The sequence below is a fragment of the Apteryx rowi genome, unplaced genomic scaffold, assembly GCF_003343035.1.
Source record: "Apteryx rowi isolate R43461 unplaced genomic scaffold, aptRow1 scaffold_144, whole genome shotgun sequence".
In the NCBI taxonomy this organism is placed as follows: Eukaryota; Metazoa; Chordata; class Aves; order Apterygiformes; family Apterygidae; genus Apteryx; species Apteryx rowi.
Window position 1 is genome coordinate 540,141 of NW_020447686.1, and position 24,890 is coordinate 565,030.

Below are 24,890 nucleotides of genomic sequence, written 5' to 3' on the forward strand. Positions count from 1 at the left end.
TTGAAATAAACATTTCCTTTACTATGAAGTGGTAGTATTAATGTCAACCCTTGATCGAAAACTACTGCATGCCTTTGTATTTACAAATTTCTCATTTCTGCCACATATTTTTGTTTCTAGACAGGGAACCACATTGCAATATTATTTTGTGTACATATGAAGCAAGTTCCTTGGGTAATTTCCCTTTAAACACTAGTTTACATCTCATTACTTCATTTAAAGGGATTCTATTCTTTGATCAAACTAAATAATTGAAAAAATAATTTAAAAACAAGAAAGAAAAAATCCCCAATAAGCCCAACAGTTCTTCCAAGGACTTTCTGAAGTCAAGAGCATACCTCTGTACACCTCTGACACTGCAATGTCTGCAAAAACTTACAGTGTGAACACAGCCTTACTGTTTCCAAATAGTTTCCAGCCTCTGCATGGGTTGGACCTGCTATGAACATCATCATGTCTACTTGCTCACTTTTTAAAATCAGGCCACCAAATGAGGCCACTTTAAAGACAAATCATCTTTTGCAGTAATGAATGATCAGTATGAGTTTTTGGGGAAAATCCCAGGTAACTCTCAACCACAGCCTCTAACAGCAAATGACAGGATTTTCCATCTATCTATGATCTCCACAACCTCCTTAACAAACATACAATTTAACTGTTAGATCAATGTTCTTTACCCAGAAACAAGTTTATGTCAGGTAACAACAGACTACCTCAAAATCTGACACCCCATTTCTTTCATATTCCCTAAGGTATTCTTATTAAGAGAATTTTGGAGCAATGAGATTTGTGTTTTCAGAGCTGCTCATTCCTTTTTAATGTATTTACATCTGTATTGTTACTTATTATTAGTGTCCTTGCTCAAAATGCAATAAACAGTTTACAAWGGCACACCTTCTCATCAAAACAAAACAGAGTTCTTTAACCCCTTCACATATTTTCAAATGGCATTTCTGTAAAGTGTCGTCATCATGATACTAAAACAGGGCTGGGAATGTACATGGGCTGTTGAGACGTCTGATCTCACGCAGCATAGCAGCATGCCTCAGGTCTGAGGTTATCTTGTGCTGTGTCAGATCTGATCGGTAAGAAAGTTTTAAAGTCTGTACTGATCAGACGACTCTGCTACAAATCAAGTTATTTTTAAATACAAGTCAGATATAAACAAAAGTTTTTCTTTCAGGAATTTTTAGTTGGTCAGCAATTAGTCAAGCAAACTTCTGGGTAAAGTCCCTTCTATGAAGGTCAGCCAACGTAACTGTGGGAGAGCATGTGGTGGTGGTGTCTGTTCAAAGAGAGTAATTAGAAACTAATTGTAAAAGAAACAAAAATAGATGCTTTCACATCCCATAAAACAGTCGGCAGCAAATCAGGACTGGCATAAAAACAAGTTTTTTTTTTTTTTTAAGGCATGCGGAAGACCTACCCCCTCCCACAAAAGAAGAGACTCACGTAATCACTCTTCAAAACAATGTGCAAGGGTAAGATTTCACAGTCAAGCTATCCTGCTAATTCCCTTAACTGCTCAGAGGATCTAAGAAGCTACAGATATGTAAGTACAGAAAAAGAATTAACCTTTTTTTTCACTGAATTACAGCAGACAATTCAAGAAAGCTTATTTCTTTTCATATTATTTTGAATATTCTCATGTGGTGGGAAGGATAAATGATTTATGGATAGGAGAAACAAAGCTCAGGGAAGAAATTCTGTAATAATTCATACTGATAGATTAATATGCTGCTACTTATTTTTTATTTAAAGGGGCAGTTGACCCATGGAACCATTGACAAATGATTTCAAATGCTTTCTTAAAATAGAGACTTTTGACAATCAGAAGGAAATGTTTGGTATTACATTAGCTTAGACAATTTTTGTAAGTAGTAGTAATTTCAACTATACTAATGCAGAAATAACTAATGCTGAAGTAGTAAATGAAACACTGCTGTTTATACACAGAAGCTGGCAAAATGCTTTAAYTGTAGGAGAGCGCCTTAGAAGAAATCTGTACTGTGGTGGTGAATGCATAGGCAGGTCTATCATATGCCCTTCTGGTCTATGAAATAGTCTTTATTCTCAGCCCCGGAGCTCCGCAGTCACTCTTCCAAACACTGTAGCAGAATATTTTAAGAAGCTGAGTTTTATGAGCCAATTTCTCTTTCACCTTCTGACACACATTTCTTTCAAAACTTTTAGAAGGTGTTCTTTTTCTGAACTGCAATCACTAAACATCTTTGTCCCTAACATCTACCTTCACGCCATGAAGCTAAAGAAATAGTACAAGTGGTATCATTCTATACATCCTTCCAGTTAAACAGGATCCATTTTTCACACTTCACTGGCAAAGCAGCATATACACCGCTCAACAGACTAACAGCTCCTAATTAGCATTTATCTTAAAAGAGCCAGAGACAGCATGCACACCTCTGAGCTCAGAGTGACAGCAGAGAGCTGTTTAACATTTCATGGCTCTTCCTGAACAGAGACAAGGGGACTGAAAACTTACCTGGCAGTTAGTCTTTAACAGCTCAAATTTAATCCTTTTCTGTTCAAAAGATTGAGGAGTATGTATACATACAATAAACAATAAGTTTGAACTAAAGTTATAAAGTTTTATCCCTAAAATTAATTAAAGATTGCACCTGTACAGGTCTCACTTCACCCGCAGGCGGGGGGGGAAATCATATAAAAGGTGTGCATTTTTTCTAGCACTAAGCTACAAATTCTTATTTGACTGTTTTTTCTCTCCTGCTTGCAGGAATGTAATGTCAGTGCCTCAGGTTTTTCTCTTGTTTATTTGCTGTATTTTAGGATCTAGTGGATCCTAAAAGGATCTACTTTAGGATTTAGTAGACTTAAGTAAGTAAAGAGAAAGGACGTTAACCATCTCGGCATCATCACAGCTCTTCACATTAACATGCATCTTTGGCAGATATGATGTTAGATAATTCTCACATTTTTCATAGCACAGAAAATATTTTGAAAAAGAGATCCAACAGATAAGAGCTAGACAAGTACAGTTCAAATGACTTCCACTTTTCCTTTAACTAGTTATAACTAACATTTCAACTCAGCTTCTTTATTTCCATTTCACTTAATTTACTGCAACTTCTGTTATTTTCTAATGCAAAATATAATTGTCACGTAACTTTGTAAAATAGATCGTTACAAATCCCCCCCCCCAAAAAAAATCAGGACCATAAAGATTTCACAGAAACATCACTGTGTGCATCTGCAAATTCTGTTAAGCACTTAAAGGATATCTTTATAACGATCGTTAAGAAAGTTATGCTTCATGAAGTGTATATATTTTGGATTCTCTGAAGTGTGCCTTMCAAAATTTGCTTTAGTATTCCAAAATGGTTAGGTCAGTAGTAAGAACGAATAAAAACACCAGCCCAGAAACCTTCTCATTAAAATTAATTACGGAGAGCAACCTGAGGATTCAGTCTCTTTGTAATTTAGCACACAAAGCTTAACAGCCTTGAAAAATGGTAAATTAACATAATGCACTAAAAATAATATACAAGAGTGTTATAGCACTAGAAAGAAACAGGAAGCTTTAGGACACGCCTGTCTCTTGCCTCAGCCTTTACTAAACCATGTGTAGCTCCCAAGCTGATAATATACCTAGATATATGTACCCTTCTATATTAACAAAGCACTAAGTTAGCAGGCATGCTTTTTAACATACATAGTTTAGATCAAACCCTCTTCTCAAACACAGAAAACAGATACTCCACAACAAGAATTACTTATATAGTAAATAAGAAATTCAGACAGTAAAAAATCACTGGTCAAAAGAAAGCAATAATTTTTGACATTAAGCAAAAAATTAAACCTACAGTACCAGAACATATTCTCCATCTTCCATTGTCTCAGTTTTTAAAGTCTGTAAGATTTACACAGCTCAGACATGTAGAGGACTGTAAGCTCAGCAAAGAAGTCCTTGGTTAGGTACTGCAGGGAAAGAGAAGTCTGTCATATTGTTGGTATTTAAAAGCACTCAAGGTTTTCGATACAGCAGCTTAGGCCACACTCACTGCTTCACCTTAGGCCATCGCTATGATATTTAGACATAGTGTTAAGGGGGAAAGCGCAACGTTGATTTCCACAGAAATTTGCAACGTCCCAAAACACAGATCACTAGAATACTACCAGCAAGAACATGCCCTTCTTTCTGTTCATGCATTATCTTTGCTTAATTCTCCTTCCTGACCATGCCTTTTAAATCAGGTATACTCTTTATGCATACATGAAAAAAACTCTTTTTCATTACTTCTTTGTTAAAGAAATATTGTTCAACTAAATTTATAGAGACTAAGCCATACTATGTGCAGAGCCAAGATTGATTTTTTTTTTCCTCCTCTGCCATGCCTCCACAAAAACTTAATTGATATCCCTCTAAAATTAGCTACTGGACAGAAGGAACAGGAGCTCACCTCCAGAGAACACAAATTATGAGGAGAAAGAGAGGGAGAGACAAATCACACATCAGATTACAATACATGGTTAAAGCCTTTCATGTATTCCACATCCTAGTGAAAAGACAGATGGTGCTCCTTAGGCAAAAGCAGGAGCCAAGAACAAGAAGAAACTCATTTAGCATACACAGAGAGAGCGAGCTCTGTATCACTGCTGGCACATAATCCAAAACCACATAATCTAAATTTGTAACACTACAGTTGGCAGCTCATGGCTTAAGTTTATGCATATTAAGGGTTAAATGTCTGTAACATTACTATACTATGTATAAAACTCATGCATAAACATGTCTAGGAACCCAGGCTTTGGATTACATGCTGCCAGATCCGAGCCACGGTTCTGTTCACCAAAAGCCTTTGCAATGGGGACTCTATTCTGAGCTGGGCTCTTGCATGCGGCAGTGTAAGTGTAAACCAAATAAATAATTCCAGTCAAACATTTTCACAGAAAACCAAGCTTCTAAAACAACTGAATTTCCTTCTTTGATGGGACTGCAGGATTGACATAAGGGTACCTTGCACTAATTTAAAACACAAGCTAGATTTTGTAAGAGGCTTGACATGGTACAGTCATCTTTTCTGAGTAGACACTATTGCTACAAAACATCAAGAAAGCACACAGACTAGATTAAAAGCTGGTGAGCTAACAAATCTCAAAATGACTGAAGAATAACCCATCACTGAATGGGTGTGTTTCAACTTTTTCCATCAATGATCAGAGGACAAATACATCCTCAGTGATAAAACTTGGAAATGGCAAGTGACAGAACGATAAAGAACAAACTGCACTGCTTGGAAGCATATTCAAATAAAATTAATTTTAAATTCTGCCAGGAGTAACATCCTCCGAGGCAGAAGCAGAGAGCAATGGCCATACCCATAGAACAGCAATAACCTAGGACAGCGAATCTGAGAAATACTGCAGAATCACAGTGAATCAACATCACAAGCTCCCAGTACAACGCTTCACAACTCTTATCGCGGGTATCACACCTTCAGAGGGGGGAAAACTCTTTACTAAAGCATTTTCTATTCTAAGGGGAAAGGCACAACAAAAACAACATCTGCAAACCAAATTTGGGGAAATTTAAATAACACACCTTTTTAACAGGGTGGTTGACTGACTAGTGAAACAAGGTACAGTACAAATGATTAATTCTCCTGGAGTTCTCCAAATCAAGACAAATGCCATTTTGGAAAATATGCTTTAAATCAAAAGTTACTGGGTTCCATACACAAATAACTAAAATCACAATATAGCCTGGACTACACAGGCATCCACATTAAATGAGTAAGGGGTCTCTTCGTACTATAAGTTTACACATCAGTGTCATCAAGTACTATCTGTCTTCCAACTGAGAAAAAAGTAAAAAACTGAACAACTTTCTTTACAGTACTGATATAAAGATATGGCCTTTAAATACTTTATGCCTTAAAATTTTGTATGTACCTCTGTGCCAAAAAGTTGTAGCAATGTTTTCTAAAATTGTTAAATTGGTAAGGTAAATTAATTTTTTCTTTTTTTTCTATAATATATAAAATAGTATCATCAGTAAAGTTAGCAGGCAACCTGAGAGGCGTATTTGATCAAACAACATAAAACAGGAAACAGTCTAGGAGTGATTCTAGAAGACACCTGTAAAAGTGTATCTGGATTCATAACTGTAAATGACCATGTTTTCCTAAGGTATGCAGGCACACAACTTATAAAAATCAATAGGAATCAAGCTGACACACTGTTCAATTAGTCAGAGGTTTGCAGTGGTAAAGGGTAGATATTCTCCATTTTTGCTCTAAGAATACAAAAAATGCAAAAAGCACGCAAAATTGGAATGCTGTCATTTTTTCAGAGATATTCTGCGGAGGGTGGCATATGTCCTCTATGTATAGTAATCTGACAGCTAAGGATTGTTGCCAAGAAATAAGTAGCAACCTGACACAAGTAACAACTCAAAAAAGTCTTGTTTTAGTTAATACTCTAGACACCTTCTAGGAAGGAAGTTTTATCTTAAATGCAGCCCTATTCAAGATTGGCAGGAAAAGCTGAAACACCTGCTGAGGTGAATGGAGTTCATCCAACAACAGTARGAGCTCAGACATACAAAGACATTATCATGGTTCAGCTGACGTACAATAAATTGTCAAGCTGCAGCAAGTTTACCATGTTTGGGCCCCAAGACACATACACTATCGTGAATTTTTTTTTTTTTAAAGGAAATATCTTCAGGAAATATAGCACCTAGACACTTGGTGATCACACTCAAGAATGGTTGTACACGTTGACATACAAACAAATAAAATACTAATATTCATCTAGAGTATTTTAAAATAAATGCATACCCTTCATTAACAGTCAAAATATGCTGGAGATAATAAAGGATCAAGGAGGACACTTTCCCCACCCAGGGCTAACTTCCACAGCAAGCAGAAGAGCCTGCTCAGGACTCCTGACATCCCCTTTCAAGGGGTGCAGCTTAGCAGATGGGCATGCTGACCCAGAAGGTACACGAGTTGTGGTCCTCCAGCTTTCTTCTTGTCTGTTTGAAGACAATTTGTCCTGCCATGGAACTAGGGAGAATTTTATTAGGAACCAGGGATGTAAACTGCGCCAGCCAGATTTTCTTGAGTTACCTACTCCCTAATGTGTATCCATGCTAGCACCCGGGATAGACACAAACTCTCTCCCAGCCACAGCACTTTCTCAATACAGCCATGTTGTTACAGCAGGCCAGAATCAACATCCTATCTTGAACAATAACAAGTTCTAGATGGATTTATTACATTAAAGATCCTACACAAAAGATCCTTGCACAAAAGCAGATAACAGGTATGTTTTATGAAATTCTACAGTTGATGTCAAACAAAATTTTTCACTGAAATTAGGGAATTTCTCCTAAACCATAATTCAATGTGTTCATATAGCAGATATCCTACATTCTGTAAATATTTACAGAAAGAAGAATGAATGTGTCAATTATTCAGGCATTAGTGAATAAAAACAATTAGATTTTGCAGTGATCAAAAAATAAAATTATACAGTTAATATACTGTAGCTCGTTACCACAATAGAACTGTTTATATTGAATCTCAGATAATTCTTCTTTACATATGTTTCAGAAAGGATTTTATTTAAATTTCAAGAAAGAGATGGGTAGAAGATAGATGTCATGCTGGGAGTCTGAACAAGTAATTAGAAGCACCTACGTAAGAGAAAGAACAAACCAAAATGCCTCACTGACTCTTATCCAGATACCTACACAAGTTTCTGCAAAAAGCAGCCTTTAACACTTACATGAAACAAGAGCCATCCTACGTGCTTCTTCTGTAAAGGAAGAGATGAAACAGGAGGAAAGYGTACCAGAGCTATCCTTGGGGTAATGACTAATGCATTATTTGATCATCAAACACACTAACACTAAGATAGTGTGAATGATGCACAGTTAACTAACGTAATATTCCAGACATTCTTAAATCTTCACAACAACTAGACTGGTGATATTTGCTGATTTAATCCCCTTAACTCAAAGTCACAAAACTCCACTTCAGATTTGACTTCCAACCCTGAATGGGGAATTCACAGCTTATGCTAAGAACAGGAATTTGAGATGCCTTTTATCAGCACTTTTACTTTTAGTGTTTATATACTCCTGTTAACCTAGTCAGAAATCTAGTCAGACTGTATTATAATATGGTATGTGTTGTAGGTAAATTAATCATGAACAATTAATATCAGAAGATTATCCTGAAATAAATAGGACAATCTCACAAAAACATGAAAGAACTAACTAATCTTTTAATGTTTCTGCAGGCTAATAAAAGGGGAATACATACATTATAAAATGTGTAGCTTACAACCCTTAAAACTGAATTTTCCAGGAAGACTTTTTTAAGGTACAACAGATTAAAGTTGTTTTTAAATCGTGAGTACTGAAAGGCAGATCCTCAGAAATAACCTAGACATTTTAATTAGAGGATGGACTTAAATTCAGGTTACAACAGTTTTTATCTCCAAATAGTATTCTGCATTAAAGCAGAAACAATCTTGTCCTGACTGCTATTTTAATCCATTTAGTGCAGACATACAGTCTGACAGTTGTTAGGAGTCATCCGGATGGCAAAGAAGTCTGGTGTCAAAACTAGCATTAATATTCTTTCCTATCTCAAGAGATGTTGCCACCTCTCTCCACTACAGTTGTAACACAAGCAGGCTGAAGACTTTGAAAAGGACCAGTTAAAGTGAATGCTGAGAGCATCCCAGACTACACATAAGAATAGTTTCTTGGGTGTTTTTTATAATTACATAAACAGAGCATTGTATATACTTGAAGAGATGGTGCTTCCAGCAATGTTGTTGAGAGATTGTTTCACAAGAATATGCTTCTAGCAACCAGCTTCTTTTATCAGTTTATGTACAAATACATAAAGTATGTGACTATAATGTGCCTGGTTTGCCATTGGAAGTATTCCTACCTAGGTAAATCTACAGGTTTTCTGGAGGGCATGGAGTCTTTTTACACTCAGTCTCACCAGCAACAACTGAAAAACACAGCTACTCTTTGCAGTGAAAAGAGTTAAAAAGATGCCTTTTCCTAAAAACTCACTTGCTATCAAAGTGACAGTTTCAGTGAGCAACAACTAAGAAGGAACACTACAAAAGTGACACACATTTTAAGGATGGTACTAACCAGCAACAGGAAATTCTTTCTGTAATTTGTTAGCTAAATTCTTCAAATGGTACCTCTGAGAGAGTATTTTTGCAGAACAGTCACTCAAAGAATAGTGTTAGAAGCCCCATCATTTCTGGCATTTACAATTAATTTACATTAAGCAACCGATACATAACAAACCTAAGAAATATTCTCCATTGGAAGTGATATCAATAGWGTGGGATCCTTTCCATTTCTAAAATGCTGGATCATTTTTGATATATTTAAGTCCCCCAAATCACTGCATCCACATCACTTTGTGGCTCTTCCAAGTCATTTCTGATTATGTAGATTTAAAAAACCCCCAAACATTTAAAAGCTAATAAATTGCCATTTGACTACATGTATAAAAGATTTTAGCTGGGTTATAGAAGTTTTGGAGCACCACTAAAAAGTGACTAAAGCAGTAGTCTGATGAATGTATACATATAAACAACATCTGAATTAGACTGCAAAAGCTAATTCTTAAAACTAGGATTAAACAAGTCTGAATTATTTTAATGCTAACAAGGTAAGAAAGTATGTTGAAAAAAATCTGATTTCTGTAAGCAAGTTAAAGCATCACAGAATGAATTCTTGTGAACAGAAACTCCTTAAAATTAACTGAAATACATTTAAAAGATTTTATCTGCTTGTCTGGCTCTTGAGAATTTCATATGATCGCTTATCATGAGGTTTCTTCAGACTCCCCTTTCCGCTCAGACTGCTTTAAATAGTCTCTCACCTCCTGACCATTTATAAACTTCAGTCTCCAAACACATTACAGCCCCAGTTTATTATTTTGCCTGTTGCTTGATTTTTTTTTTTTTCCCAAGAAAGAGGGAATTGGGATCAAAATAGAAGAGCGAAAGTTTTGGGTTTTTTTTTTTTTGAAGGAGGCTTGAAAAAGTATTTCATCATAATGAAGTTTCATTTCAGTTTTTCAGAACGTTGCCTTCTGCAATACAAGTTGGCTGTTGTTATGCAGAAGCAGTTTATCTGCATTTATTACAAAATGTCCCCTTTTGTTTTTTCATGTCAGGTCTTCTGAATTTCCTGCAGTAACGCTGGCTGCAGAAATGGACACTTTCACAACTTCTCAGACAAACAGTTCTACCTGTGACTTGTACGAACATAAAGATACAGCCAGGATACTACTGTCTGTGTTCTACAGCTTTATCTTAATTCTTGGAGTGCTTGGAAATGCAATTGCTCTCACTGTCATTTTTAAAAACAGAAAGAAGATCAACTCTACCACCCTCTATTCAACAAACCTTGTCTTCTCAGATCTATTGTTTTGTTTTGCCTTGCCCACAAGGATAATCTATTATGCCCTGGGATTCCACTGGCCATTTGGAGAAGCATTATGCCGCATAACTGCTCTCTTTTTTTATATCAACACTTACGCAGGTGTAAACTTCATGACATGTTTGAGCATTGACAGGTTTTTTGCTGTTGTCCACCCTTTCCGATACAAGATCAGAAGGATTAGATATGCCAAGGGCATTTGTGTATTTATCTGGTTTCTTGTATTTAGTCAAACTTTTCCATTACTTATACAACCCATGTCATACAAAGAAGAAGAAAGGACTACATGTATGGAATACCCAAACTTTGAAAGAATCTCACATCTACCATTTATACTTCTTGCTGCCTGTTTAATAGGGTACCTTATTCCCCTTGGGATTATACTGTTTTGTTACTCTCAAATTAGTTGCAAACTTTTTCAAACTGCCAAGGAAAACCCGCTGACTGAAAAATCTGGGATAAACAAAAAAGCCATCAATACAATCATATTTGTAATTATAGTGTTCATCATCTGCTTTACCCCTTATCATGTTGCAATTATACAACACATGATTAAAAAGCTTCAGAATGAACCCTTATGCAGTGAAAAGCAAATTTTCCAGAAGTCACTCCATTATACTGTGTTTCTGATGAATTTTAACTGCTGCCTAGATCCTTTTATCTATTTCTTCGCATGCAAAGGATACAAGAGAACTGTAATGAAAATACTGAGACGACAAGTGAGTGTATCAATTTCAAGTGCTGTCAGGTCACATCACGAAGAAAGCTCACGTGATGTGGGAGAAACACAAATGATGGTACTTGCAAAATCTTCCAATGGAAAGTTATCTGAAAAACAAAGTCTGTAGTGCACTGCAGTGAAGCAAGCTTAAAAATTCTGTGTCCACAGTAAATACTCTGTGCTCCCTGTGCGGCAAATTCAGTAGGACTCTGTTTCTCAGAGCGTCAGGAAATCATGGAATGATGTTGGACTGAAAAAGAATCATCATATGACAGTAGGAAAACTCAAAATTATAATTTTCCTAGTTGTATCATTCTGACTGATCTCATTATTTTTTCCAAATCTGTACCACTGTGAATGCTCAAATTCCATACTGCACATACATATGTCTGGATGTTACTAACTAAATCAAAGACCTGACTCACATTTTAATGGATGTCTAAGAAAGGAAGAAACTAAAAAGAGCTTACAATTCACTGTGACTAAAACCAGCACATCTGAAGACTGCAAGACCTCTATCTGAACTCCAATTAAAGTACTGTTGACAACTACAGCAATGGTTTTGCYGGGTCAGTCACATAAGCAAAGTAATCAAACTTTGAGACAAAATGGACAATTTCTGTGCACAATTTGACTATCACAAATCCTTAGTGTATAGCCCTTTAGAGGTTTAAAGGTGGAACTGTATTTTTATAGTATTTGGAGCATGAATGTCTTATTGGAAAATTAACACATATAACATTGTCAAATATAATAGATGAAAAGTTAATGAACTGTTTGTTTCTCCCCAGCACTGAATATCTCCCATATGTTAAGTCACTCATCTTTGCAAGGTGTATTATCTCTTCATTCCTTTTTGCAAAGGAGGACTTTTTTTTTCTTTTTCTAGTGTATATTGTAAAGAGCCTCTACTCTAAGTTGTATATAAATTATTTATAAATGCAAAAGTAAGTTGAAGCAAGAGACTTCAATATGTAAACTGTACCGTTTCAATTGAAAGAACAGTGATGCAGGGTTATACAGAACGCCCACTGAAGTCAGAGATGGACACAAGACAAAGGTTTTAGAAAGAGGAATAAATCTTCATAGCTGAAGTCACAAAAAGTAGTTGAACAGGTCAATTCTAATGGGATGAGGTGGCCATCTCTTTTTGAGCACTGTTTATCCGAGAGATTCATAAAGGACAACATCAGTTGGGAAAGAGCAAGCTTTCCCATCACGCCTTCTCAGAACATTTCTGGAATCTATTTGGATATACTGAAATCAAGCCAGAGAAAAGACCAGATGAACAAACAGCTCCTACTGCAATGGTGTCAATACTAGTATACATCCAGGATGCAAGTCTTGGGTTGCTGTTGTCATGCCCTTCCTTAATGTCTCAGTTTCCTTCCCTACTTTATTCCTGGCCACCACGTCTTTTGTCTTCTATTTTATTAATATGGCTTCACTTGCCAACATGACGTGGTATTTGCACTGTGAGGCTGTGACAGAAAAGGAAAATTCCTGGTAAAAGCTATGCCAGATCTCAAAAGAATGGATGCTATTTATTGTGCCTTTATTTCTCCAGCATTGAGGCTGTATGGAAAGTCATCTTTGCAGTTCCCTCCTTCCTTATGTACTGACCTTCACCTACCTGCAAAGTTGGAAGGGTCATATGTGAACAGCAGTAGCAGCACAGAGCAATAAAATTAACAATTATTTTCTTAAGGGAAAAAAAATGTAAAAAAAACAGAACAGTCTTTCAAACAGCTTAGACTGTGAAAATTGATTTTCCAGTTTCAAAAGACACTATGCAGGTACAGAAAAACAGAGTAAGAAAAAAAGTTTTTAACAGAAGTTCTACTTAATTCTTCAATTTTTAATTACTATAGCAGTTCTGTTCTTGTCAGCCTTTTTAATAAACTACTTTAAAACATTATTTAAGAACGTTGCTTCTGTAAAATAAACAAATGATAACCTGATAAAACCACGGATGAACCACCCATGAATGTCTACAAGTTGTAGAAATAAAATGTATGTTTTATTAACATCATACCATTACAAGCTCATTTTATTCTACTAATGTCTGGGTTTTTTTTGTGGCATGCATTTTCTCTAATTACGTTTATAAAACCCTTAACGCAATAACTCTTTTTATATTTGTCTGTAAAATACAATTCAAATGTTTATTATAGCATGACATCATATGTTTATTCATTTTTCAGTGGAAAAAAAAGGATCAATATTGAAAATCTTAACTTAAATTCCTCTAGCCCTGTAGTCTCATGTTAGCAATTCTGTTATTTTTAAATTGAGACTTTGTTTTTAAATCATGTCAGCATTCTCAAACAGCTAACTTTACATCAAAATACTGATTTTGCTCAGGTTAGTTTTAGAGTGTTGGTCCAGTTAGATACCGGTGTGACAAAAGCTGTTTTTCCTCCTTATTTTAATACTTCTCAAATACTGAATGAAACAATAAAACAAAATCTTTAAGAGCTGAGATAATCTCAGCTTCCTGACAGAAGTCCTAGAGGCACAGACGCACAGATAGACAGCACCGATTTACAGCTGTGGCAGCTGAAGCCACCATTTGCCCTCCCTATTTGTCAGCACTCACAGCTCATGCAAACTCACTGACATCACTGAGAAGATTCTTTTGTGTGTGTTTATCTGAAACTGCCAAAAGCAGTGTTGGCTTCAGCTGACCTGGGAGACTGCATTAAAGTAATTCAGAGAGCACCCATTCTATTCCTTCTACCAGTGGTGTTGAGGGGCTGGTAATCTCCACCAGATATATGGTAACAAGCAACTGGAGGGGAGCAATGGACGGCAGTAACATTGAAAACACGGCTATTTCCAAAGAACTGGTTTTCTTCAAGATGCCTTCGTCCATTCATTCTGAAGGTACTCCTCCTTCAATATTGCTTGTTGGAGTATTTTTACCATAGTAGGTATCTGCAGGGGGACACCTCAAGTCCCTCTCCTGCATGCCACACATACAAGGTTAAAGAAAGTAAAGCTATACCTGCTATCGCTTTTCCTCTTTAACACTGAGTCCATAAGATATAATAGATGCTGAGAAAGCAGTAGGAGAAAGGGCTGTGAACACAAAAACAGGCTCTGTTGAAAGAAACTGGTTGCAAGGAAGTACCTTGCAAGTACTTACCTTTAAAAAAAGGTAGATCATTAACACTGTGAAAGATTCACACCTGCAAATTCCTGGAGCAGGATCCTCCAAAATGTAAATGAGGATTTCTGGACAGCTCTTCTAAAGGTAGCATCCTTTTGGTGAGCGTGAAATGTTTACTAAGTGTGACCAGCTGAAGGTAGATGCCCTGGAGATACTGTCAGTGCTTCTTGCTGAAAAAAGGCACTTCAAATTGCTTCTAAATTACTTGCTTGAGGTTTCATGGAACACAGCTTTACAGTAAACAGGATTTCTTTATTAGTGAGTCAGGTATATAGTACAAAGACCCTGGGAGTCCCTTTGCATATTTCTACTTGTACACAAAGAGGAAAGGATACGATTTTGTCAGTAAAAGGACAGAGCATGCCATGCAACACATGATAGAAGCAGTATGAGCTTTGCAAAAGAAAACAGCAGTTGAGTTTTCTATAAGAGAAAATAAGAATCCATTTTTTGGTACAAGCTTTTGATAAATTCTAGGTAATGACCTCTTCTATATGAGAGGATGGGAAACAGTCATACAGATCCAGATCTCACTCACCCTTTTCACAGACAGAGTGCTGACAAGCAGCAACGTGTTCAAATGATTTGCTCATTATGAGGATCTGACTGATGGTCTAGGGAGAAATAAGGTCTCTAATTGGAGTGTAAAGTCCAGTAAGGATCTTAAAAAACATATTCATGACATGAATACGATAGAATACCTTTCAATTCTACACTTAGGAGCATAGGGCTAAGGCAGTTGCTAAGAGGACTCTGACTAGACTAAGTGAAAGGCACAGCTCTTCAATTCTAGCAGATAATCAAGGATAAATGGAAGAATCAATGATGGGGAAGGTGACTTTTTAGAATCACTATGTTACAAACCTCTTTGCTAAGTTAGACTAGGTGGACTCTTTGCTGTTAACAAGATAGTTTCTTACTGGATGATTCCCCAAGAGACATCCAATGTTCATTCAGTGAGGTGAAAACATTTTAGATTCAGGTGAAGATTGTCTGTGCTTATAGAAAGTAGGCCTGCTAGGAGTAGAGTAGCAATCTGGATTTCTGAACAGAAAGATTCATTAGGTCCTTAAACCAAACCTACCTGGGCCATGCCAAGACTTTCTGTTGGAGTATTCAAAGTTCCTGGGAAGCTGACAAAAAGAACATAGTAACCTATGTACCAGCTCCAAATGGAGACTGCTTCCTTGTAGAACTGGGGAAGATTTCACGTTATGCAGTTTGTTGATACCCAACATAGTAATGGTATCATCAGTAAATACATGGACATGGTGACCAGAGACAAATCGAAAGAGCACTCTGCAGGCCCACCTGCTCCAAGATACTGATATGTAATCCGCACTCAGTGCCTAGAGACTGAGAGAGAAACTAGTGTGCTCTCCAATCAAGCAGAGACACACCTGCAATTATCCTCTAAAAACAAATTCCTTTCAAACATTGTTTGGGTCTTTCTGCCAACTCATGGATTCGATTATTAATTCCAGGACAAAAATATATATGTGCCCAGAACTAACATCTGGTTTGTAAATAAAATGGAGTAAACCTGCAAAGTCCTCATCTGGCAAAAGAGATGGGCAAAAGAGGAGCATGCTGCCATCTACCCAGGTAAGATCAGGAGAATCTTCCCTCACAGATGATGTCTAGCTTATACATATGCAATAAGTTCCATGGGAGTATGGAAGTGGTCCTGAGAGAAAAAGACCCTGGCTGCTGTATAACCTGTATAAATTTCAGTCACTGGGTGGAGACCAGGTATGTACATATTTACCATAAGGCCTAAAGAATTCAGGACTGTAAGGGCCACATTCAGAGCTATTTGGAAACAGAAGCTGACTTTTAAGAGCCCACTGTCAAGTTACAGGTGCTCTACTGTCAAAAACCTAAGGCCTTTGTAAACATTCTTGATGATAAGAAGAAAAACAACAGACAAGTCCTTAACGTGTAGTCATGGCCTACTATGACAAAAAGGTATTTCTGATGKAAACACATGACTGAGATGTGAAAGTAAGAATTTTTTTTTTTTTAAGAAAATTCAAAAATTTTTTTTAACTCTAAAATGGGTCTCCAGGCTCTTTTCCTTTGAAATTAAAAACAGCAGCTACAAAATCCCTCTCATTTTAGGTGTTGAGCACTGAAACTTGAATCTACTAGGTCTTTGAGCCAAAACCAGATTCTCAGGAGACGGGTCCAGAATAAGGAAAGGGTCTTAAGGGCTGGGAGGTAGTACTCTTAACATTGGATTATTTAACCATGGACGAAAGACAGAAACCTTTCCTGAAGTTGTGGACTGTCCTAGATAAGAGAAATTTAATAGTCTCCCAAAAGATGACAAATTGGGGAAGAGCAGCAACTAATACAGGAGGTGATACAGCACAACTCTTGGCAGTGCCTTCCAAAATGCTGCCCAAGTGCCTCAGCCTATGGCACCCAAGTGGTCACTGCCAGAAGGCATGTGCACTCAGTGCGTACTCAGTGCAGTTTTTTGCTGTCTGAAGTGGGAGGAACTTACAGGAGTGTAGCTGAGCCTGTATGAAACTGTATAGGGTCCAAAGGCGTTTTCCTCCTGCTGTAAGAGTAGACTATGCCTGGGGCACTTAGCATGGCCCTTGAATCTTTAGAAGATTTAGAATTTCATCTGTATGGGTGCCAAAGACATCCTCTCTGTAAGGGGAGATACTCTACCTGGGACCACACCTTTTAAAGTAGAACGAAACCCTGACTGTCTCATCAGGAGAACCTCTCTTGCTACGGGCCTAGCCATGCTATCTGAATCATCAAGGGCTTTTTGGAGCTTTGTCCTGGAAAGAAACTGACCTTCAGCTTTGACAGAATCAAAGATCCTAGTAAAGTCCAATGGGAGGAAACCCAAGAAAATAGGATACAGCTAATGTCTGTATCTGGCTAATACCACCACACAGTGTGGAAATGTAGAGCTGTGAAGGACCGCATTCCTTCAACGAAATAGTCAATCTGCTTGCAGTCTTTTATGGGCACATTGAGATTGCCCTGCTAGCTCCTTTTCATGGCAGTAGTAACAACTAGTAAAGAAGGAAAAAACTTATTTCCCCTCCTGAGACAATGCATTTTTTTGTAATCAATCCTTTTATACACCAGCCTACAAGAAACTGTGCTTTGTCAAACAAGTTGGGCTGTTTCCAATAAAGCCCTGTTGACTGGAAGTGATATCTTCAGATGAGGAAATAAGGTAGGATGTCTATCAATGAATGGAACAGTTCCCAGAAGAGCTCCATGGGACTATCCAGGGAAGAAAGTAGCTGTGAGCTCCTGGAACAATTAATATAATTTCTCAGTTTGTGTTGAAGGCAGTACCTTGTCTCTAGGCAAGAAAATGAGTCACACGTTGATGGAGAACCAAGACTGGAGAAAGGGAAGATACTGAGGAAGATTTTCTTCATTCCAACACTGTCAGAAGCTGGCAGAATAGCTCTAGGATAGGTGTTGGCTGCACAAAGGGCAGCAGTCATGTTCATGAGGATGACAGCAAGCAGAACAGAAGTCCATGGTAAGGGCCCATGACACTCAATAGTGTTCAAACGACTTCAGTTCTGCAGAGAGCTTGGGGCTCACGTCCTGATAATAAGAGCGGGTAGAGAGACAGGTGTCAGGGGCTCTCCTTTCAGGGTATTCATCTGCCTGAAAAAGATCATATACTTTGACTTCATCAAGGCCTTTAAACCAGTTTCCTATTGTATCCTTATCAAAAAAAATGGTGAGATACGTACTGAATAACTGGATGGTAAAATGAGTGGAAAATTGGCTGGACTCTTGTAATTAGGGGAAACCCTCAGGGATCCATATTGGGACAATACTGTTTTATGTCTTCATTAATGACCTGGATCATGGGACAGAGTACACTCTCAGCAAGTTTGTGAATGACACCAAATTGGGGGAAGTAGTCAACATGTTGGCAGGCAGGGCTGCTATTCAGAGAGACCTGAACAGGCTGAAGAAATGGGCTGATGGGAACCTCATGAAGTTCATCAAAAGCAAATACAATCCTGCATCTGGGATGGAATAACTCCATGCAAGAACAGTGCAGGCTGGCTGTAACTGTCCGGGAAGCAGCTCTGCAGAGAAGGACCTTGGGCTCTTGGTGGACAGCAAATTGAACAGGAGTCATCTGTGTGCTCTTGCAGCAAGACCAACTGCCTCTGAGCTGTATTAGTGAGAGTGTAGTCAGCAGGTCCAAACAAGTGATCTTTCCCCTCTATTTGGCACTTGTGAGAACACATTTGGAGAACTGTGTCCAGCTCCGGGCTTCTCAGTACAAGAAACACATGGACATACTGGTACAAGTCCAGCAGAGGGCCACCAAGATGGTCAGAGGGCTGGAGCACATGACTTACAAGGAAGGGCCAAGAGAACTAGATCTGTTCAGCCTGGAGAAGAGAAGGCAAAGGGGAAACACCTTTTTGCTGTCTACAAGTACAAGTTTGCTATCTACAAGGATATAGAGAAGCTGGAGTCAGACTCTTCCAGGAAGTGGACAGCAATAGGATGAGAAGCAGCCAAAACAAGTTGGAACATGGGAAATTCTGGCAAGGTATAATGGGTTGGGGGAGCGTGTGTGTGGGGGGGTTGTTTGTTTGTTTGTAAACCATAAGGATGCTAAAGTACTGGAAGGGGTTGCCCAGAGATGTTGTAGAACCTCCATCTTTGGAGGTTTTCAAGATGTGACTGGACAAGTCCCTGAACAAGCTGATCTGCTTACATCTGCCTTCAGCAGGACATCGGATTATATGATCTCTGGAGTCTCTTCCAACCTAAATTAGTCTATGATTCTATGATCAGCTGCTGAATTCAAATATTTAGTTACCAACTTCTTTCAGGAATGCAAAGTCCTTCTTAAGAAAATGGTATCTCCACCGATGACATCTCTCTCAAATCTTGTTTGACAGAGCATATGACAAAACACAGAGAAATAAAAATGATGGTGGATCAAATGGTACATCATAGCTGACTCTATCCAAGTCCAGAAAAGAAAGTTGTACAGACATCTGTGGTTGAACACTGAAGAAGGGTACATCACCTAGTGAAGGTGCATGTGAAAAATCACAAAACATACATGCATTTTCTGCACAAGAAGGTTTAGTGTTTTCATCCTTTTCTTTAGCTGCACAGGTAGAGCTAAGGATTGCTATCACCAGCGCTCAGACCAGTTCCTCCAGCCACCTTGGGCTGGAAGATATTGGTGACTAACTGAAAGCGTGGAGATAAAGAACACAATCTCCTGTCGCTCACAGACCTAGCAGAAGAGAACAGGTATTCCCCAAGGTATTGCTGCTGGATGCTTTTGGCTGTGGGCCTGAAAGCTATGCAGGTGGGGAACCTGTCAGCAACATGGTCATTTCTTAGCCAAAGATAGCAACAGCAACTGCCTGAAATGGCAAACATGCCACTACAAGCAACATGATTCCTGAAGCTGGTTAGTGACTCCTCTTAAATTAGCAAGTCATTAGCATAAGGAGAAAAGTTCTTTGTTTTGGAGTTTTTGTTTGCCTTTACAGAAGTCGCATTAAAGGCAAATCTTGTTCTAAAACTCAAAAGCTTTCATGTAAGCAAGAAACGAATGGACTCAAAGAAAACTAAGAGACAGCCTGCAACAAAAGAAAAATGAATATGGTGCAGCTGAAGTGAATAACAAGAGAAAAAACTTTGCCTAACATGAGCAGTTTTAGAGGAACTGAAAAGTAGGGACATACTCTGTCTCTATCTCCATGCTTGTGGTACAGAGCAGGGCAAGAACTCAAGACAAAGCTCAACAGTTTGGATCTTAGCAGTATCCAATCATGCTGGCTCAACACACACAAGAATCACATGAAAAAAACCATCAAATTCWTCTTAGTGAAATATTTACTAACATAGTCTTGGCTAAGCACTAGCCTACAGACTAAGGCTACCATACGAAATGAACACATCCAAGTCCAAACGTTTCTCTGAAGAAAAACAGGGGAATTGCTGTTTAGGTAGTAAATGCCCAAACATGTTTCCTCAATCTCTCCCCCCTCCCCCCCCCCCCCGAATACTCTCTGAGCTTCCTGCAATGTCTAACCTGGGACTTCCTGAGTCAGAGCTCTTATCTTTACACGAGAGCCCTCAATCATTTTTTCTTCCATCAGTCTTCCCAGTCACTTTTTGAACTCAAGTATAATTTTAATGTCTGTAGTATCTTGCAGCAAGAAGTCCCACAATTTAACTAGCCATGGTGTTTAGAGCTGTTCCTTTAGTCTGTGACACCTGCTAGTTTCATTTAAAGTGTCCTGCTTCTTATACTGGAAATGAGTGAACAGTGACTCCCTATTTACCCTCTCTATATCACTCATGATTTTACAAACCTGCATCAAATTCCCTTCCCTCAATTCATCCAACCCCTTCTCCTATGAACAACCATATCAAAACTGTTGGGTGCTTCATCCAAATTAAAGAGAGAGGAAGGAAAGGCAGCAAATGCAAAGAAAGAATGCAAATCCAACTGGGTTAGAGCTGGCTGACAGAAGAGAACAGAGAACATCCCTATAAATGTGCAGATCAAGAGCACTGACCTACTTTTCCTACCACAACAGCTTACCCAAAACTGGGTTCATGCCCCACGACTGCTAAATTTGGATCATCTTGCTCAGACGCATTAAAGAAAGAAGAACAGGACCTTAACGGGCTGCAAAAATGGGCTGACAGGAACCTCACTGAGTTCAAAGTCAAATGTGAAGTCCTGCATCTGAGCTGGAATAACTCCATGCAGCAGTACAGAATAGGCACTGACTGGATAGCAAGCGACTTTGCTGAAAAGGATCCAGTGTCCTGGTGGACAAAAAGTTGAAGAGGAGTCAGTAGTGTGACCAACAGCCAAACGTGTGCTGGACTGTATTAGAAAAAAGGTTGAGGGAGCGATCTTTCCCCTCTATTCAGCACTTGCGACATTACATCTCAAGTCCTATATCCAGTTTCAGGCTTCACAGTACAAGAAAGATACTGACATACTGAAGCAAGTCCTGCAGAGGGTCTCCAAAAATGAGTAGAGGGCTGAAGCACACAACATGTGAGGAGAGGCTGAGAGAGCTGAGTTTGTTCAGCCTGAAGAGGGAAGACTGAGAGATGTTAGCAATGTCTTCAACTACCTAATGGGGAGGGGTGCAGAAAAGACAGGGCCAGGATCTTCTTGAGATACACAGCAGTGGGTTCAAGTTGCAACACGGAAAACTGCAATCAAACATTAGGAAGGGTTTTTGTTTTTTTTTTCCACCAAGAGGGCAGTCAAACATTGGAAAAGGTTGAACTGAAAAGCTGTCAAATCTCCATCCTTGGAGATATTCAGAACTTGACCAGACACAGCCRTGATTAAATTGGCACTGCTTTGAATTGAGGGTTGGACCAGATGATCTCCAGAGATCGCTTTCAACCTGTATTATTCTGATTGTAAAATTTGGTCAAAACTCTGATTAATTCAGACAAGAAAGCACCATGAAATTCACTGGCCTTGCAGTAAAACTAGCAAAAAATATAATTTTAGAAATCAGTGAATGTTGTCCTCCGTTAAAACTCTTACCTAAATGCTATTATTGGTATCCTTGTAACATAAAAAGAAAGAAAGAAAGCTCAAGACAGACTGGATTTCTTTCCAATCTTTCCAAGATAGATTCATTTTTCTCAGCGTAAAAATATGAGTTTCTCCACTTCCTCTTCTCTTTTCCTCAGTTGTGACAGATGTTGTGCAAAGGGCTAAGCTAAAAAAGCAAGTTTTGCACCTGTTCTGAAGGCAGCAACATTTGCGGTTATCCCATCTCCTCCAGAAAAGTAGACATAGACTTGTATCATACACAAGGAGAGTTATGTTCCTCACTCTAATAAGCTAGACTTAGCAGTTTCATCCTTCCTGTGGCATGTAACTTTCGAGGGAAGTTGTGGTTATTTAGCAGAAGGCAGCCTACTTTAAATATAGAGATGCTGAAAACTGATTATTCTCAGCTTACTACCCTACAAAGCACCCAGATAATGTATTATCAGCAGCTGCTGGTATTAAGGAGCTAAGCCTCTGCAACTTAGACCAGATGAAACTTTAAAGTTACAATTTCTAAGTATGGAAAGTTATAGCAATTCTGTCTAGAAGTAACAAAGACATAGATCACTGTTTCCGGTTGGACAGGAACAGATGAGGCACTCCTGCCAGCTGAGTATGTGAAACTTTTTTTTGACAAAAAGAACCAGAAATGAAGACTCTGGTGAAGTTATTAGACTATAAAGGCAAATCCAGGCCAAGCTTTGTTCTCTTAAAAACAAACGAACAAAAACAGTGCATTCACAGTGCAAACTATCCAAAACAACCCACATTTCCATCAAAATCTTATTCCTTCACTCAGTTTAGCCCAAACCAACTATTTTAAATGTGTCAGGGCCAGCTACTAGGAYATATACATAATAATGTTATTTATGCTAAAAGTGGAATAGAGGACAAAGCTTCATATCTTTGATACTTAACAGCATCTCATGATCTCTCTTAGTGGTTTTGTTCTAGACAAAAAACAAAGTAAATGGTCAGACAGAACATCTGGCAAGAAGTCTATAAGAAGATAATACACTATACGTCAGAATTAAAAAAGTGTCCTGAAAAAGTATCTCACTTAGTTCTGTGAAGATGGAAGAATCATTGGTCTGACTCAGTAGGACCAAGAAAATGCAAGAAATGCCATATATTATGTTTTCAGGGCAGAAGAACAATGTTACAATCAACACAGCAAAACACTGTAAAGACACAAGGTTCAAATTAGTCAAATTCATCTCTAATTCTGAAGGCATACTGTTACCTAGAAACCAATGGTGTCGACAAACTCTGACTAAGCTCCCCTTCACACCAGTGAAAACCACAGGTAATATTACTTTTACATTCACATAACAGAAAAATTAAACCATCTGAATGTACTAGCGTAACAGATTACATTTTTATTAAACTCATTGAATGAAGGATCTGTCATCGTCAATTCCTCTTAACCCACGAGCTAGAGAAGAAGTTCCAAAACTAGCATGCTGTGATATCACCACTGGCAAGCAGAATTAGTAATCACAAACACCAAGGACGACTGCAAAATAAACAGCTTCCAGGTCTGGGCACAGCTAGGCAAAATTCTGCCATCTCTTCACCCCCTTGCTTTTCTGCTGCACAGTTACAGCCATTCAGCTAGCACCCTAATCCCATGCCCAGTATCAAGGAAATGTCTCTTGTTCTCTGAACTGCTCTTACTGCCTCCATAAAAAGTCCCTATACATTGCCTCCAAGCTTCTGCTGCATGTGGAAGCTGACTTTGGAGAAATTAATTTCCCTGGCTCAGAGGCTACAGACCTGCACTTTTAAACAAATAGACTTGGTGGTGTGGAGGCACTTACTATACAGCTCAGCATCTCCATTCAAGCAGATAAGCATCACTGTCATCATGTATCACTTTGGAGTGCTTCTTGTGCTGCAGTTCATTAATTCCTGCTTATATCAAATTATTAATCGTCAGAATTGTAATAAAAAATGCCCATGGATGTTATTTTTGGAACAGGCACCAATACAGACCTAGCACCATGATATATTTTAACTATGGATGAAATCTCATCTTCATACGGACTAGATGATAAGGTCTTTACAATTTAAAAAAAAGTATTATTCATCTTTAACATTTTTGATCAGTCTTCCAGGACAAAGGAACGTTTAATGGTTAACTGATAACGGTTATAACATCTAACTACTCTGTCAGAATAATTATGATTAGCAACACATAATCATGTTTCTGGAATTTCAAAATTATTTTTCAGAAATCTGATTCTAACGCTCTTTCACAAGGTGTCACTTTGTAGTTACAAACAAAAACAGGAAACAAGTGTGCCTCACTGGCCACAGACATTTGGTTGAAAACGGTTTTGCTACTCTATTTTCAGAGTTTTATCCAACTTGGCCAGCATCTCAAAGAAAGAAGGTCTAAACAAAGAAGAACTATGACTTATGCTCCACCGAATCCAACTATGTACTCATGGTGCTCAAAAAAAACTCTTCTATACAGAGGACAAAGACAACAGTGGCAAAGCAGGAGGGGAAAAAATGCCAAATGCACCAAAAACTCAAGAGCACCACAAAACTGTAAAGGAACCTTTACTTTAGTTAAAAAGAAGTGACTTTTGTTTAGACCAGGAATACTTCTTTGATTCACGAGACATCAGAACACTATCAGTAGTTTGAACCAAAATGTTTGTAATTGCGGAGGTAACCTTGCTAGTTGGTGAAAACAATAACAATTTGTTTATCTACATTCTTGGTATTTCATTTATCAGTTTTCTGTCAAACGCCAGCAGGATAAAAGGTAGGTAAGTATTTCTTTTTTTCCAAAAAGAAAAGGAATTTTTTCAAAATCAAAAAGTCCAAAGTCACTAGGTCAGAAAAGTTAAATCAATTAATTTCTGTACTAGCAGAATGAAAATGGATAATGTAATAGTAAGGCTTTAGGGAGAAGAGTAAAGAAAAAAAATGCAGG

At 38.1% G+C, this 24,890-nt stretch overlaps 2 protein-coding genes across 2 annotated transcripts in view; one reads left to right on the forward strand and one right to left on the reverse strand.

Moving 5' to 3' along the window:
• UBAC2 (UBA domain containing 2) overlaps window positions 1-24,890 on the reverse strand; it is a 113,957-nt gene that overhangs the window by 43,715 nt on the left and 45,352 nt on the right. The gene's annotated exons all lie outside the window — the stretch shown is intronic.
• LOC112962223 (G-protein coupled receptor 183-like) lies at window positions 1,412-13,227 on the forward strand. Its single transcript, XM_026058199.1, has 2 exons — window positions 1,412-1,552; window positions 10,209-13,227. Coding segments are annotated over exons 1-2 (1,116 nt in total). The 5' UTR covers window positions 1,412-1,550; the 3' UTR covers window positions 11,323-13,227.